Source organism: Lycorma delicatula, chromosome 13 (assembly GCF_047948215.1).
Source record: "Lycorma delicatula isolate Av1 chromosome 13, ASM4794821v1, whole genome shotgun sequence".
Lineage (NCBI taxonomy): Eukaryota > Metazoa > Arthropoda > Insecta > Hemiptera > Fulgoridae > Lycorma > Lycorma delicatula.
Genome location: NC_134467.1, coordinates 394,983 through 410,964, shown reverse-complemented (window position 1 = coordinate 410,964; position 15,982 = coordinate 394,983). Strand labels below are relative to the sequence as shown.

Genomic DNA, 15,982 nt, shown 5'->3' with positions numbered 1-15,982 from the left:
TAATTTAAATTAGTTCATTAAGGTCAAAAAATTAATAAGTATTTAGAATTTAAGAGTTTAGATTAACAAGTATTTATAAATTAATACGTATTTAAAATTAATAAGTATGTATTTAATAAGTATTACTAAATATTTAGTATTTAATTTAGAAAATTAGAAGTATTTTTTTGTTTGAACTTCTAAACTGGTGTTATAAACTGTTCAAGACAATACTATTGCAACAGCATTCTTAGCAACAATGCAACTGATTTAGAAACTGAATAATTTTTTTAATAAGGAAATTCAAATATAAACAGTAATTATTATTCTCTACTCTTTTAATGATTGTAAGGTAGATGTGACTTCACGATCAAACACTTGTGTATCTGAAGTAGTGTTAGTTGCCCTTTTTCTCTTTTTTGAGAGGAGGTGTGTGGTAGTTATGCGCAGCAAATCATTATTAAGTTTTTGAAAAATGTCAATCCATCTCAAATTTATATAAGATTAAATAAAAACTTAATTTGGAGGTGAGCATTTTTCTAGGGTGTATGAATGATGGAAATCTTTTAGAGAACGTCAAAAGGGATTTGAAAATGAACCGTGTGCTTGTAAATAACAAAAAATGAAATCAAAAAATATAAACCTTAGACAAAAGGTCAAAATAATAATGTAAATAGACAGACAATAAAACAACAATAAAAATTCAAATATTTAAACAACAAAAAATATATGTTACCCTATCAATTATAAAGAAAAAGAAATAAAAAAATAAAACAAGCCCACCAAATACACAAATCAATTATTTAAAATACAAAAAAGAATTAAAGAAAATAAAAAAAAATTTTAACATAAAGTCGATCTATCTAAATTATCTCTTCTAACATAAAGTAATAACACATTCACATTGAAACATATACTTGAGAAAAAACTGAAGGTTATTAATAGGGAAATCTCTTAAGAATTAAATAATGTTGGGAGTGTTAAAACAATACAGATAATGTTAATTTTAGCAAAGTGTTGGTTAGGTAAGTGATGGTTAGGTAAGTGCCATGTCTTTTTTAATGATGACAGTAAAGATGGTTATTTGCTGTTAACAAAACTAATATGATGATGAGTTTAGAGATGAGTTTTTAGACTAAAATAATCTTTAATAAAACATAATTGTACTATTTCATTTCAGATTGAAAGCTTATGTAGCACCATCATTTAGGCTTCCCATCGTAGAAAGTAGAAAACCACATGTTCAGCTAGGAAAATAATAACAACCTTGCTGTGGTATTCACAGAGAATGCTCCCTCTGAATTTTCTCACAGAGCAATGAAACCACATTGCTCAACACTATGTTGCAATTTTAAAAGAATGAGTAAAGCCTGCAATTTTTTGATCCCAAGCAAAGCAATACGAGGTCTGTAAATAAAGTAATGAGACTAATTTTTTTGGCAGCCAAATTGGCAACACTGTAAAGTTACTAGTAAACATATGGTTATATGAACAGCTGATTTATACTAGGTATTAGGTATTTATATTATTATATATATTATTATTTATAGTATATTTTATATATATTAGGTATTTTTAGTCTATTGTTGCCACGTGAGAAGTAAACAAACTTTTTGTGAAATGAGTTTTTGTTGTGCTTCACTAAAATGAGTGATACTAATTATGAACAACATTGTGCAATCAAGTTTTGTGTTAAAAGTCCGTGAGAATGCTACTGAAATTTTTTCAATATTGAAAAGGGCATATGGAGATGGGGATCTGTCACAAACCCAAGTTTTAGGTTGGTTTAAAGCATTTTCAGATGGCTGGGAATCAGTTGCGGACGATCCATGCTCTGGAAGACCGTTAACATCAAAATGTGACGACAATTTTGATCAAATCTGAGACTTTTCAGAAACAGTATGACCAGTGATTAACTGTCAAAATGATCGCAGAAGAATTTAAATTGAATTGTACCACAGTCCATCAAATTTTGACAAACAAATAAGACATGAAAAACTTTTGTGTATAATTGGTCCCAAAATACCTCGCTGTTGAACAGAAAAACAACTGGGTGGAGGTGTGCTGTAATCTTCTAGGGCGAATTGAAACTGATCCTGATTTTCTAAAAAATGTTATTACTGGTGATGAATCTTGAATATTTGAGTACAACCCAGAATCAAAATGCCAGATTAAGGAGTGGCACACTTCAAACTCACCACGCTCCAAAAAAGCAAAAATGAGCAAAAAAAAAATCAAACTAGATAGGGAATCTTGGAGAGCTGCATCAAACCAGTCAAATGACTGAAGACAAAAAAAAAACAAAACTATGGTAAATTGTTTCTTCGATAGTATTGGCATTGTCCTTATCCTTGTCATTGGTCTACAGACCAGCCATCAAAGACAACTGGATACTGCATCATGACAATGCACCTTGTCACACTGCACTCTCTAAGTAATGAGTTTTTGACAAAGAAAAACATTCCTGTAGTTCCTCAACCACCTTATTCACCCGACTTGAGTCTCTGTGACTTTTTCGTGTTCGCAACTTTAAACACTTCAAAGGACACCATTTTGGAACAATAGAAAACATTAAAAAAAATGTACCAACTATCTGAAGGATATTCCAGTTTCTGAGTTCCTACGCTATTATGAAGAGTAGGAAAACCGTTAGAAGCATTGCATGGCTTCCCAAGGGAACTATTTCGAAGGTGTTAAGAGTCCATGTATAATTGGATTGTAAATAAAATGTTTTTCTGAACCGCTCTCATTACTTTATTTACAGACCTCGTAGTTCACCCGATCTGTCCTAATCTATAGATCATCCTTTCTTACACCTATCCTTTTTCCTTATCTTTGATCCGTTCTTCCACATTATCGGTTCTGGAAGTGCAAGATTTGATCCTCCTGAGGACATCAGATCTGAGGAGTTAATGCAACTTTGGGATTTGTGAGAAGGCTCTAATCCGACTCTGGAACTCTTTTCATCTATTTCCTATCCAGTGCTACATATGATAAAACTTAACAGCTGAGTGCTAGCAGGTAAAGTCTAGGCTCTGAGTCCTCCTTCCAAAATACTTAAAATTCTTTCTGAAAGGAGAGTTCTTGGGTTTTGCTGTTTGTTTCCTTTAGGATACTGCTCACCTTTGTTATCGTTCTAATTATGGAAACACTACTAAAGCTCAAGCAGGATTTGCTACCTTACCTCTGTATAGTCTAGATTTAATGCCGTCTGATTATCATCTCGAGGAATTTTTGACTCAAACTATCATTGATGCTGTGTAAGGATTGATCAACATGGACCAAAAAAATATTTCTCGCTTCAGGGTCAAAAACCTTCCTGAAATCTGGAAAAAGTGCATTGCATTTATAGTAGAGCTCTTTGCACTCTGTAAATAAATTTTAAATATGAAATTCATTACTTGAATCCCTGTTGTAAAAAAAAAAAAAATAAAAAGTTAAATTACATTTATCTATGTTAGTTAAGTAATATTTCATTTTTCAAATTAAAAACAGCAAAAGTACTTTTCAGTGATAGAAACTAAGATTCCACTGTACTGTTGCTAATTGTTATGTGTCACATTGATATCATAATAACCAGTCATATAGGAAAGCTGCTATGTAAGCCTTAAATCAAATACACAGCTTTTTCAACTGTCAATATAACTTTTAATACATACATATGAAAAACAGGATTTTAATGTTTAACATGTGATTTTAATTTTGTCATAAATATGTTTTCTTTGAATGAAGGATGACGGGATTATTATTGTGTTAGTAATGCATAGATATTGTATAGCATTTAAATATTTATTTTAATTTATTTACAGAAAAGAGAAGTAAAATGTGAACCGTTATCACCTGCTACGTTATTGGCTGATTATAAAGCAGAAGGAGGAGGAGGAGGAGGAAAAGGGAATGATCTATTGCAGAATGGGGAACATGATAGCATGGACAGTGATATTTGTGTAGTGGAAGATGGAATATCTGTAAGTTTTTTTTTATTATCTATATTATTTGATATTTGGTTATGAAAAATCATACAGTAACCAATCTGCTACTGTTGAATAATTTATGTTTTTACTTATCATCAACATGGTTGCAGCTGAATTTATTGCTGATGATCTTTTAATTTATTTAATAATATATTAGTGATGAAAGTTTTAAATATTAATCTTTAATTCTAAAAATGGCATAGTCATTTTTTCAATTTTTGTAAATTATTAAATAGCAGCATTAGAAAATGATGTCATTGAAAATTTTTTTTTTGTCTTCAGTCATTTGACTGGTTTGATGCAGCTCTCCAAGATTCCCTATCTAGTGCTAGTCGTTTCATTTCAGTATACCCTCTACATCCTACATCCCTAACAATTTGTTTTACATATTCCAAACGTGGCCTGCCTACACAATTTTTCCCTTCTACCTGTCCTTCCAAAATTAAAGCGACTATTCCAGGATGCCTTAATATGTGGCCTATAAGTCTGTCTCTTCTTTTAACTATATTTTTCCAAATGCTTCTTTCTTCATCTATTTGCCGCAATACCTCCTCATTTGTCACTTTATCCACCCATCTGATTTTTAACATTCTCCTATAGCACCACATTTCAAAAGCTTCTAACCTTTTCTTCTCAGATACTCCGATTGTCCAAGTTTCACTTCCATATAAAGCGACACTCCAAACATACACTTTCAAAAATCTTTTCCTGACATTTAAATTAATTTTTGATGTAAACAACTTATATTTCTTACTGAAGGCTCGTTTAGCTTGTGCTATTCGGCATTTTATATCGCTCCTGCTTCGTCCATCTTTAGTAATTCTACTTCCCAAATAACAAAATTCTTCTACCTCCATAATCTTTTCTCCTCCTATTTTCACATTCAGTGGTTCATCTTTGTTATTTCTACTACATTTCATTACTTTTGTTTTGTTCTTGTTTATTTTCATGCGATAGTTCTTGCGTAGGACTTCATCTATGCCGTTCATTGTTTCTTCTAAATCCTTTTTATTCTTGGCTAGAATTACTATATCATCAGCAAATCGTAGCATCTTTATCTTTTCACCTTGTACTGTTACTCCGAATCTAAATTGTTCTTTAACATCATTAACTGCTAGTTCCATGTAAAGATTAAAAAGTAACGGAGATAGAGAACATCCTTGTCGGACTCCCTTTCTTATTATGGCTTCTTTCTTATGTTCTTCAATTGCTACTGTTGCTGTTTGGTTCCTGTACATGTTAGCAATTGTTCTTCTATCTCTGTATTTGAACCCTAATTTTTTTAAAATGCTGAACATTTTATTCCAGTCTACGTTATCGAATGCCTTTTCTAGGTCTATAAATGCCAAGTATGTTGGTTTGTTTTTCTTTAATCTTCCTTCTACTATTAATCTGAGGCCTAAAATTGCTTCTCTTGTCCCTATACTTTTCCTGAAACCAAATTGGTCTTCTCCTAACACTTCCTCCACTCTCCTCTCAATTCTTCTGTATAGAATTCTAGTTAAGATTTTTGATGCATGACTAGTTAAACTAATTGTTCTGTATTCTTCACATTTATCTGCCCCTGATTTCTTTGGTATCATTACTATAACACTTTTTTTGAAAAGTATCAGGTTATTATGTTTTTAACTCTGTTGATAATTAAAATTTTATTAAATTTATTTTTCTCTTTTACGAGGAAATTTTTACTTTATAATATAATCTTGTCGCTGTCTTGAATTAGATCCATAAGGAAGTGAAGAAATAAAAGCCAAAGAAACAGCATTATGGTTATTCATTGAGGACATTTATTTTGGGAGAAAAATAGCTTATTGTCTTGAATGACATTACTGCTTAGGTAAAAGAAATACAAATGCGATGGATATAAATAAGTATAGATAAGTTAAATGTTGTTAGCGACATGGAATGATTAAAATGGAAAAAGGAGATCTGTAAATACAAGGAGAAACACTAGGCATTGTTAAAAGTATTAGTTGTTTAGGGTGCTAAATATGTAAGGATGGGTAGATAAATCAGGAAATCGGTAGTAGAGTGAAGATGTCAGGAGGATTTTATTAATTTGTTAGAAGTTAAGTTTGGGTTAAAGGAAGTGCTAGTAAAATGTTAACAGATATTAATCGCAATAGTGAATCGCAGTAATCTCTCATAAATACAAGAACCGTAGATAAAGTTCAAGCAGCATGAGGTGAAGTTTTTAAGAAGCGTAATTGAAAATATAAGAACAGATTGAGTAAAAAATGCTGCAGTTAAAGATATTAACATTTAATATAAAAATTAAAGCGTGTAAAGTATTCATGGAAAACTAATAAGACAGTTAGGACACAAGTAAAGTAAAAAAATTTATTTGACAGCTGACTTTTAAGCGTATGTGTTTGTTAACAAATTCTCTGGCTTGTTATATTGCATTTCTTTTCTGTTTGCCTTTCTGTGTATTATATTATTTCTTTTTGTTGTTAACTTTTTTTATTATGAGTTTTTTAGAATTAAAAGAGTGATCTATATGTAGAGTAAAATGATAACTAGGGTCATTATTGGATATATTTTAATAAAACTTTTCAGATTTATACCTTAGTCCACCGTTTCTCAACCTGGGGGTCACAAAATTAGCCTATAACTTTATTACACAACAATAATGAAATCATTCTATGAGAAAAAAATCATTTATTATAACCTTTTTATTTACATTTATGTGTACATATATAAAGAAAATAAATTAATGAGATGGATCTGGTTTTTTTCCATTTAAAAGTTTCTCTGTATGTGAATTTATGTTAGAAATATACAAAAGGAAATTGTTTTCAAGTGCTGAAAGTCGATTCCTCTAGACCATAGACGAAAAACCCGTTTCACAGAGGTAAGACATAGCAAAAGGGATTAATATTTTCAATGCTTCTGTGACTAAATTTCCATATTCACTTCCACCCTTGGTATAAAACAATCTTTTGATTTTTTCAGAAATTCACTTGTCTTTCCTGTTATTGCCTATGTACTGCGATAAATTTTGTTCTATCTATGTTATAGTTTTTGGTAGCTTCATAAAAAAATATTGTCTTGTTGCATGACCAGGAATTGGGTTGCAAAACAACATATTTTCTTTAATTGATTAGCTTATTTTAGCTGATTGATAAGAAATTTTCCACATCTGTTGATTCATCAAATTGAATGCTAAAAAAAAATCACTTGAACTCGCTTGTTGAATTTTCTGATCTCGAACTTCAATATCCATCCTGATCCTGAAGGGGAAGACACCCACTATTATGTGACATTTCTGATTGCCCTCCATACCTAGGCCTGATGGGCTTTACCAGAGGTCATCTTCAAAAACCTCAGCAGTAGACTTATTGCAGTCTCGCCTAAGCCAGGATGCCGCTGATGTGAATGTCACAAGCGACATTCTCATCGGTGTACTTCTAACAAAGGTGGGCACATAGAAACAAACATATCTCAGTTAGTCTTAATCAAAACTGAATCCGCAGTCATTGAGTGAAAGAACTAAAATGATTTACACCTACCTGAGGAGATAAAAGATCAGTATCCATCCTGACGCTCGAAGGGGAAGACACCACCATCCCTCCATTCCTAGTCCTTATGGGCTTTACTGGAGGTCATCTTTGAAACCTGTGCTTTTGACATATTCCAGTCCTCGTCGGCCTGGATGCCACCGATGCGAATGCCACGAGTGACATTCCCATCGGTGTACTGCTAATTAATGAACTAAAAACATAAGACATCTTATCGAGTCGTAAGTAAGACTGAAAGGACTTAATGAAAAAGGGAACTGAACTACCTATCCATGGAAGGTAAACGTGAGTTGAACACGCAACACGAAACAATAACAACACAGTAACATTGAAACAAAACAAAGGATAAAAACATAATTTATAAAACAAAACATCAACAAAAACAGAATACAAGAGAAATCGAAGCAGGGCTCTAGATCACCTCAGCAATCCTTTCCTTTGCCAAGTACACTATAAAACCTTCCACTATTGCCCATTTAGCCTGGCTCCTCCCGTGTACACAGAAATCCAACACCAACTCGATAAGATCAAGCCTACAGATGATCTCCATTAGCATTAATTCATACTTAAAGCACTCATAAAAACATGCTAGTGTCATCCAATCGTCCACACTGAGGACACATCCCAGAATCTACCAGGCCAAATTTCTGCAGTTTCTCCAAAAGCACCATGGCCAGAAAGAAATTGCATCACATATTTGCAATTTGACATATCCGTGTCATCAGTTTACCTTGACATTGTGTCATTAGAAAGCAGAACTTTTTTCAACTTTTTTACTTCTTGCCTATTAAAATACCTATTTAAATACCTGGCCTCGCCTATTAAAATACTGGCCATATCAATTGCAACAGGCAGTATGAGGTTTTCTGCAATTGTTTGGGGTTTGGACATCTTAGCTACTCTTAATGCTACAAGATGAGATTCTCCAAGTGTACTTTTATCAGTATAGTTTGATTTAAAAATAGAAACTTGTTGAATCTCAAAGTATGAAATTTTCTTTTTGATAATTCCAAGGATTTGCTTTTATGATCCTTCGGATGTTTAGTTTTCAAGTGTTGAATTAATTTTGATGGCTTCATGCTTTCATTGGAGAGGTTTTTTTCTGGTTCCTAGGGGATAATGAAATGTTGCTATCTTTAGTTTTATGGTGTCTTAATGCCATCCATTTACATTCAAGTATTTAAATTACTGTAGTGAGTTTCAGCTGTTCATGCCAATTGCCATGAAGCAGTTGGTTGTATTAATTTGAGATGTATAATGTGATATATCTTTGTTTACTACATGAAATAAAACGTGTTCAGAATTGAGAGCAAACATGCACAGTGGCTTTCCACACAATGAGATAAAACCGTAATTTAAATAACTGTTATTGTACTTTTTTTTCACAAATTTATCCATTTTGTTTAAGAATCTAATTGAAAAAAAAAACAATTACACCATTTGATCTCAAAACTGAAAAAAGTGAAACCTCAGTTATTATTTTCAATGAAGCTTTCCTTTTTAAAACTTAAATAAAAGCACCAGACACATGCTTAGCATTCAAAACTAAACTGACCTACTGCTATCCTTAACACCTCTTTTATACTGCTGAGAGCAGGATGTTCAAATGTATCATATGCGAGTTTGAACATGATGTTTTCACAGTGAATATTATGCAAGCAGGCAGAATTACACGGAACACCTGCACATCATGCAATATTAAAGATATTTTATGACTTTTTTTTTTAAATGAATATCTTAAAATTTTTTACTAGTTTACTATTATTTTTATTGTAAATTTGCTTAAAATAATCACATTTAGCCAAATTTTATTGCTTTTTATTGTTTATTTTGACTGTTGATATAGGATTGACAAAATGTTAAAAAATGTGCCTTCAAGAAAGAAAAGTAACCTTTGTTTTTTCAAAGTCTGCTAAAGAATGAGAGTATCGCGGTCCTCTGAAACAGCTGATGTGCAATTCTCAGTTAGCTGCTGGCTGAGAAAGTCCAGACTTCAGCTGTAGCATCCTCTACAGCAGGACTGTATCAGTTTCTACATCAGGAACAAGAGAGACGTTGAAGGAAAAAGAGCTTTTCAGGCTTTAATTGTTAATTATCAGTATTATTCTCACAACCACAAGGATAACAAATACAATGGGGATCCAGGGGGCAGAGCCCCTGGGTAGATGTGAAGGGTGAATGAAGTGTGCCCTGACTGGCTAGTTCAGAATAACTTAATCTCTTTTCCTTATAAAAAATAAAATAATTGTCTCAGGAACAATAAGTATCATTTGCCAGACGCGGTACAAAAAGTGAAGAGTTATGTGATTTCCTGTTACTTTCTTCACCGAGGCAAATCTACTGTTACATATCAACGTGTATAATCCACTAAAATACAGGTTGTATTCAGCCATAAGTTGGACATTTTTACCACAGTGTATGCATAATGAACATTATTACTTTCAGGAAAGGAACTGATTAGTTCCATCTGTACCTTTGATGCTTATGCATCACAGCATGTAAATTTTTTAATAACATTGACTTCATTTGTCACCTTCTTGGATAAAGTGAATATTGTGACTTAATGATTTAAGTTCAGAATTGTTATTTTTATATTTAGCCATTAGATTTTTATGTTCTTTATTTTTACAGTCAAAAAAAATTATATCCTTCAGTTATAGATTATAGACATTTAATACACATAAACATTTATAGATTATAGACATTTTAAATTTAAAATAAAAATATTTGTTTATAAGCCGATGAATGTCTTCACAAAAGAATGTAGAATTGAACAAGTAAGACTACACAGGTAATCATGCATCGTGTTAATAGGAGGCAACAAAATAAAAAAAAAAAATAGTACTGGCTGAGAAAGTATTTAACAGAAAGAAACTGTTATTTGGAAGTAAGATGGAATTGAGCTTGAAGAACCAATGATTAAAGTATACCTCTGTATGGATGTGAAGGATCTTGAACATTAAGAAAAAGAAAGACTGGAGGAATTTGAAATGCCTGCAAATTGAGCAAGGCAGAGATTAGAGAAGATTAAACAAATAAATTGGAAAATGAACAACTGATGGGGTTCAATGAGAACAGAAGATATTGAGGATGATTAGGAATACTAAAGCTAATGTATCATCTCATAAGAGGAGAATTGATTAAAGCAGGGCTAGAAAGAACAAAAAAGGATGCTGAAAAAATATTAAAGTTACTAACAGTCTTAATGAAAGTGGGAGCTATCTGCCTAAAAATTTAGCTGGAACTAGAGGAAAAAGATCAATTTGATGTCCCTTTAATATCAGTGTCATGACGGGCTGTAATAAATGGGCTTAGTATTATGTCATCAAGGGATATTAAAAAAAGGGTACAGATTTTTTGGTTAGGGCAAATATATTGTCCTAACCAATCCTTTTTTACTTATACAGGTTAATTTAATAGTTACTTTCTGTGTTATTTGATTAATGATATTTGGACATTTATGAAGTACATACGTAAAAAAATAAATATTTTTAAAAATACCTTAACATATCCTGCTTTGTAAAACATAATCCTGGTTCTGGAATTGATTTTTAGATCCTCTTTGTTGTACGTTCATATGTGGATAATATCTAGGTTGTTGTTTATTTAATTATTTTAATCGTAATGTTTTAATTCTGAGATATTACTAAGAAGCGCTTTAATGAACTAATTGCACCTTTGGTTAAACCTTCTATGTCTCCAATGCAGAACTTTGTGCGATTAGAAAAGTTTATTTTATAGCTGGGTGAAGGATGACTTGCTTGGTTTTTTGAAATCCAGTGATTACCTCTTCTTTGCTGGTATTATAAATTACAACCAAGCATGGATCTTTGTTGATTTCAGCCGATGTTTAAAGCCAATGTATCCATGTTCAGATGTACTATTTTCCATTTCTTAATTCTTATCATAGTTGCTTCCCCTGCCATTTTATCAATCCAGATTGTTTTGGGTTTCTCTTTCGTTTGCTTGCAATGTATTTCTTCTGTAATGATCTGCTTTGAAGGATAGGTATCAACTACATAAGCATATATAAAAATAGAGTATCCAGTTACCAACAATTGTGATTATTAATTATCCAAGCGCTTTCAGATTATTCCTACATCATCAGGGATTATTGATTAATTATGAATTTTATAGTTGTGCATATACATTTTTATAAATAGGAATTAAAATGAAAATAAAATTTAAAATTATTATGTTCAGAACAGTTGATTGTCAGGAGTTAATATAATATTTAAAATAATAGTTAGTATTTTATCACACACTAGGCGTGCAACATGTTATTCTTCCATCATAAATACATAGTAACTTTGCAGTCCGGCATAGTGCTATTTCTATTTTTGCTTTTTTCTATCATTTTATCACATTGACATAGCATTTTCTTTAGTCATTTCATTTTGTTTTGATTTTACTATTTTTAAAGAAATTGTTATTTTATAAAATGTTCTGTTTCTACGATTACGTGTTCAGTCAATTTCATGTGTTAGTGAAGTAGTGTTTACTTTCTGTTACTCTTGCGATATATTTAAAAGTATTAATTTTGTTTTACTGAAGGTAAAAATTTCTTAAAATGTTGAATTTTGAAAAACCATTTTCACTTGAAGAATTGGATTGCATTTTAGAAGATGAAGATAATATTTCACAAGCAACTGCCATCGATGCAACTTATATTCCATTTAAAATTGATGAACTTACTGACAAAGAAGATATTGATGAAAATCTGTTAACTGAAACCTCTTCAACAGGTACATTTGAGATTCACTTGCATACTGAAAAAGACATTGATGTTCAAAAATCCAGTTACAGGGAGAAACCAAAAAACTGTAAACCTAAAAGAAACTGGCTTGTGACTGGCACGTTTCCCCCTTTAAGCAGTTCTTAAGAATTGCAGAAAATGAATAAAAGTACATTTGATGAAAAAACAAATTTTGCAGTTGCTAGATGATATGATAGTGCAGTGGTGACAGTTCCCAGTAACCGCAATGGCGTATATCCATTATCAAATACAAAAATATACAAACAAAAAGAAAGAAAAGACATCATTATTGCTCAGCAAAATATACTGAAAGTATGGGTGGCATTGATTCCCGTGAAAATGGTATTGGAAATTATAGAATTCAAGTGTATGAAAAAAATGATGGTGGTCATTGTTTATAAATTCTGTCTATTCTATAATAGCAAATCAAGAAAAATATACCGACTAGCAAGTAATAGTAAAATCAGTCAAATTGATTTTGGGTTTTCTCTTGTATTATCACCGATAAAGAGTGAAGGAAAAAAATTCTCCTCTCCATCCATCAAAAAACAGTTTCCCAGTAAATGTTCATTATGATCAAATAGGGCATGTTATTTTAAAGCATGTGAAAAAAGTTAGACGAAGATGTAAGCTAAGGAAAACCATACAATTTTTTTTTTGTAAAGTGCTTTTACATTCAAAATGTTTTCCAGAATTTCATTCGCTGCAAAGAAAATAAATAATTTTTTATAAAACAAAAAAAAATTAAAATAGTGTATTACTAACTGTATTTCTTTCAGTTTAAATACATTTTAATATAAATTGTAAATATGTCTTCTTATTATATTCTAAAGAAAATTCCATTTTTTGTATGCTTTTTGCCAGATGTATGTAAACAAGCCATTTTATTCATGAGCGAAAATAGATTTTTTTGTTGGTTTGGAAATATTTCAAACTTTATATGCTTAATAATGGATAAAATAAAGGGTTTATTTAGAAAACAAATTGAGTATGTTTACGTCCAGCAGTTAATGGGTTAAGGTTTTATTTATCAGGCAGAAATAAAAATTTTAACTTATCTATTTTAGGACAGGTCATTAGAACCAAAATATTTTTCAACTGCTTCACAAAAAACAAAAAAAAAAGTTACTTCTTTAAAATATCATTATGTAAAATAAATATTGAAAAATCTTATATTAAAAGATTTAAAAAAAGTCCCTATCTTCATGTAAAATTACAGAATCAAAATATTTTGACTGGTGACAGAAAAATAAGAAAAGTTGTAGGAGACTGTATGCCCTTTAGGCTGAGTACAGAGAACGATAGGATCCAGTGTCTTTGTAACATGATAATCATTTTTTTTCTGTCCAGACTTGTTCATTGATATTGTCAGAATACAGACTAATGAACAACTGCTAATCTTTACTCAACACAAATGTGAATGCCCAGAAGTAAAAATAAAAAATGTAGTATCCCTCAAAATAATAATTTTTTTTATATTTGGAAGTTGCTGTAATTTGCATAACTGTCGAGATGTTGGAATTATTTGTACTGCAAATACCATATTTTTCATGTATGCTTATAATTATAGGCAAAAAAGTAATTTCAACAACGTAAATGTCCATACAATTTCAATATTGTTCATATACTTCTGGGTTGAACAGATTGTATATGTGTAAATTGTAGAGAACATTTGAAACCAAGAATCACAAATGCGCTTTATAATTTGTCATGAGAACTGGACTTTCATTTCACTATATTTGTAGAATAAACAGAAGCCATCTCAAATTACACTAAATATTTAAAATATATTGGCAAACTGCTCTTTCATGTAGCATGTTATTTGAAATGTCCATATGAATTTATAGTTTTGAAACTACAAAACTCCACTGCAGTTTTACAAACACATACTACTTATTGTTAACAGAATTAAAAATGAAATAGAGAAAAACGAATGAGAATTTATTTATTAAACCCGCAGAAGTAAATAAAATGATCAGCATTGTGCACATGAAATTGGGATAAATTAGTCCACCCCCAGCACAGAACAGTCAACAATAATACATTACACTAGCACAGTTATTGGTGTAATATTAACTACCACCTTTTTATGAAAACTGAAACATAAAATAATGAAGGTATTGAAAGGTAATTGGGGAAAAATGTTGCCATACATCTTATGTTTTGGAATTTTTCCTATTTTTGCTGCACATGGTTTTTATACCCAACAAGACCTTTATAGAAATTAACGTTATTTTTATTTTGCATTTCTTTGTATATAGTGTAATATTTTTCTTTGTTGCTTTACAGGATAAAGATGTTAAAATGAATAAAGATTGTAAAACTCATTATCAAACTTCTGATAAAGATGGTTGTGAACATACAATTGTATTAAACAATACAGTAGATAATACAGATGTTAAAAATGACAAGAAAGCTGAAAAATCAGAGAATAATTGTAAAAGTAAAAAACCTGATATGGCTCAAGAAACTGCTTCATGTAATGCTAGTGAACTTAATAAACCTAATAATGTTAATTCACCATTAAATAATCGTAACGAAGAAAGTAATCAAAGTCCTTTAGTTATTGAATTGGTAAGTTTTTTTTAATAAAAAAAATTATATTTTGTTGATGGTTATGCATTTATCAAATGATTATTTTTTATCTGACTAGTAGAAGGATGGTATGTTCATTTAATTTATGTGTATGTAATTATAGATTGGCTTTATTAATTCTCATGAAATAGGTTTTAAATGATTTACTTCATCCTCATGAGTGACACTTTATGTGCAATCTTTTATAAACTGATAGATCAAATTGTCCAGCTGTTTTCATAAAGTCTGGACAGCCAAAAGGGACTCTTGATATTCTTTTGTGGACAACCAGGGAAACAAGGATCACTGGGGAGTCATGTATAGGGTTCTAGGACATAAACGTAGAAAGGACGTTCTTCTGCTGCTCTCTCGACCTGGCAGGGCGTGGTTTCAGATATCTCCAGAATTTTATGCAGACTACTCGACGATCTTCTCCCTGGTGATAACAAAGCTGGAGAGACTGCATGCCAACTTCGGATACAGCATGAAGTTGCCCTGTTTTGCAAGGATCCATTTTCTGTGGAAATTGCTATGGCCGAGTTGCATCAGGCTATCTGTAGTTTTGGTAGAGGTAAGGCGCCTGGCTTTGATGGACTAATGGCTGAGCTCCTTCTTCGCTCAGTTGGAGTTAATGTGAGAATTATCACATGCGTTTGTGAGATTAGAGATATGTTACATCGATGGGATTGTCGCTTGTGGCATTCACATTGGTGGCATCCTGGGCTGAGAGAACTGAGAGATGTCGTATGCCAAGGTTTACAAGATGACTCCTGGTAAAGTCCATCAGGGCTAGGTACAGAGAGGGTGGTTGGTGGGTGTCTTGCCCTAGGGGATCAGGAGATCAAATTGTTTAGAAGTCAGGTGAATTGACTTCAGAAAAAATTTACGAGATGGAATGACATAGCAGTGCTTTACGGCAGGCCAGATGGGATGAGGTAGAGGGTGGGCATTATACACATGATCTCTTCCCAGATGCTGGTTTGCAGGGCACTCCTTGGGTTCACCTTAACAAGTATGTAATGCAATTTCTTTCTGGTCATGGTGCCTTCAGAAACAGACTCTAGCGATTAGGCCTAGTGAATTCAGGTGTGTCCAACTTGTAGACAACTGGATTATGTATACCATGTAATTTACGAATGTGCAAAATACAAACTTATGCACACGGAGACTATTTGTTG

General features: G+C 31.8%; 1 protein-coding gene across 1 annotated transcript in view; it reads left to right on the top strand.

Annotated features, from left to right (window-relative positions):
- Nucleotides 1–15,982, top strand: part of LOC142333993 (uncharacterized) — a 142,121-nt gene that overhangs the window by 29,545 nt on the left and 96,594 nt on the right. Inside the window, exons 4-5 of the mRNA XM_075381659.1 lie at nt 3,789–3,947; nt 14,520–14,804. Coding sequence (XP_075237774.1) covers nt 3,789–3,947; nt 14,520–14,804 — 444 coding nt within the window. The remainder of the gene's footprint in view (nt 1–3,788; nt 3,948–14,519; nt 14,805–15,982) is intronic.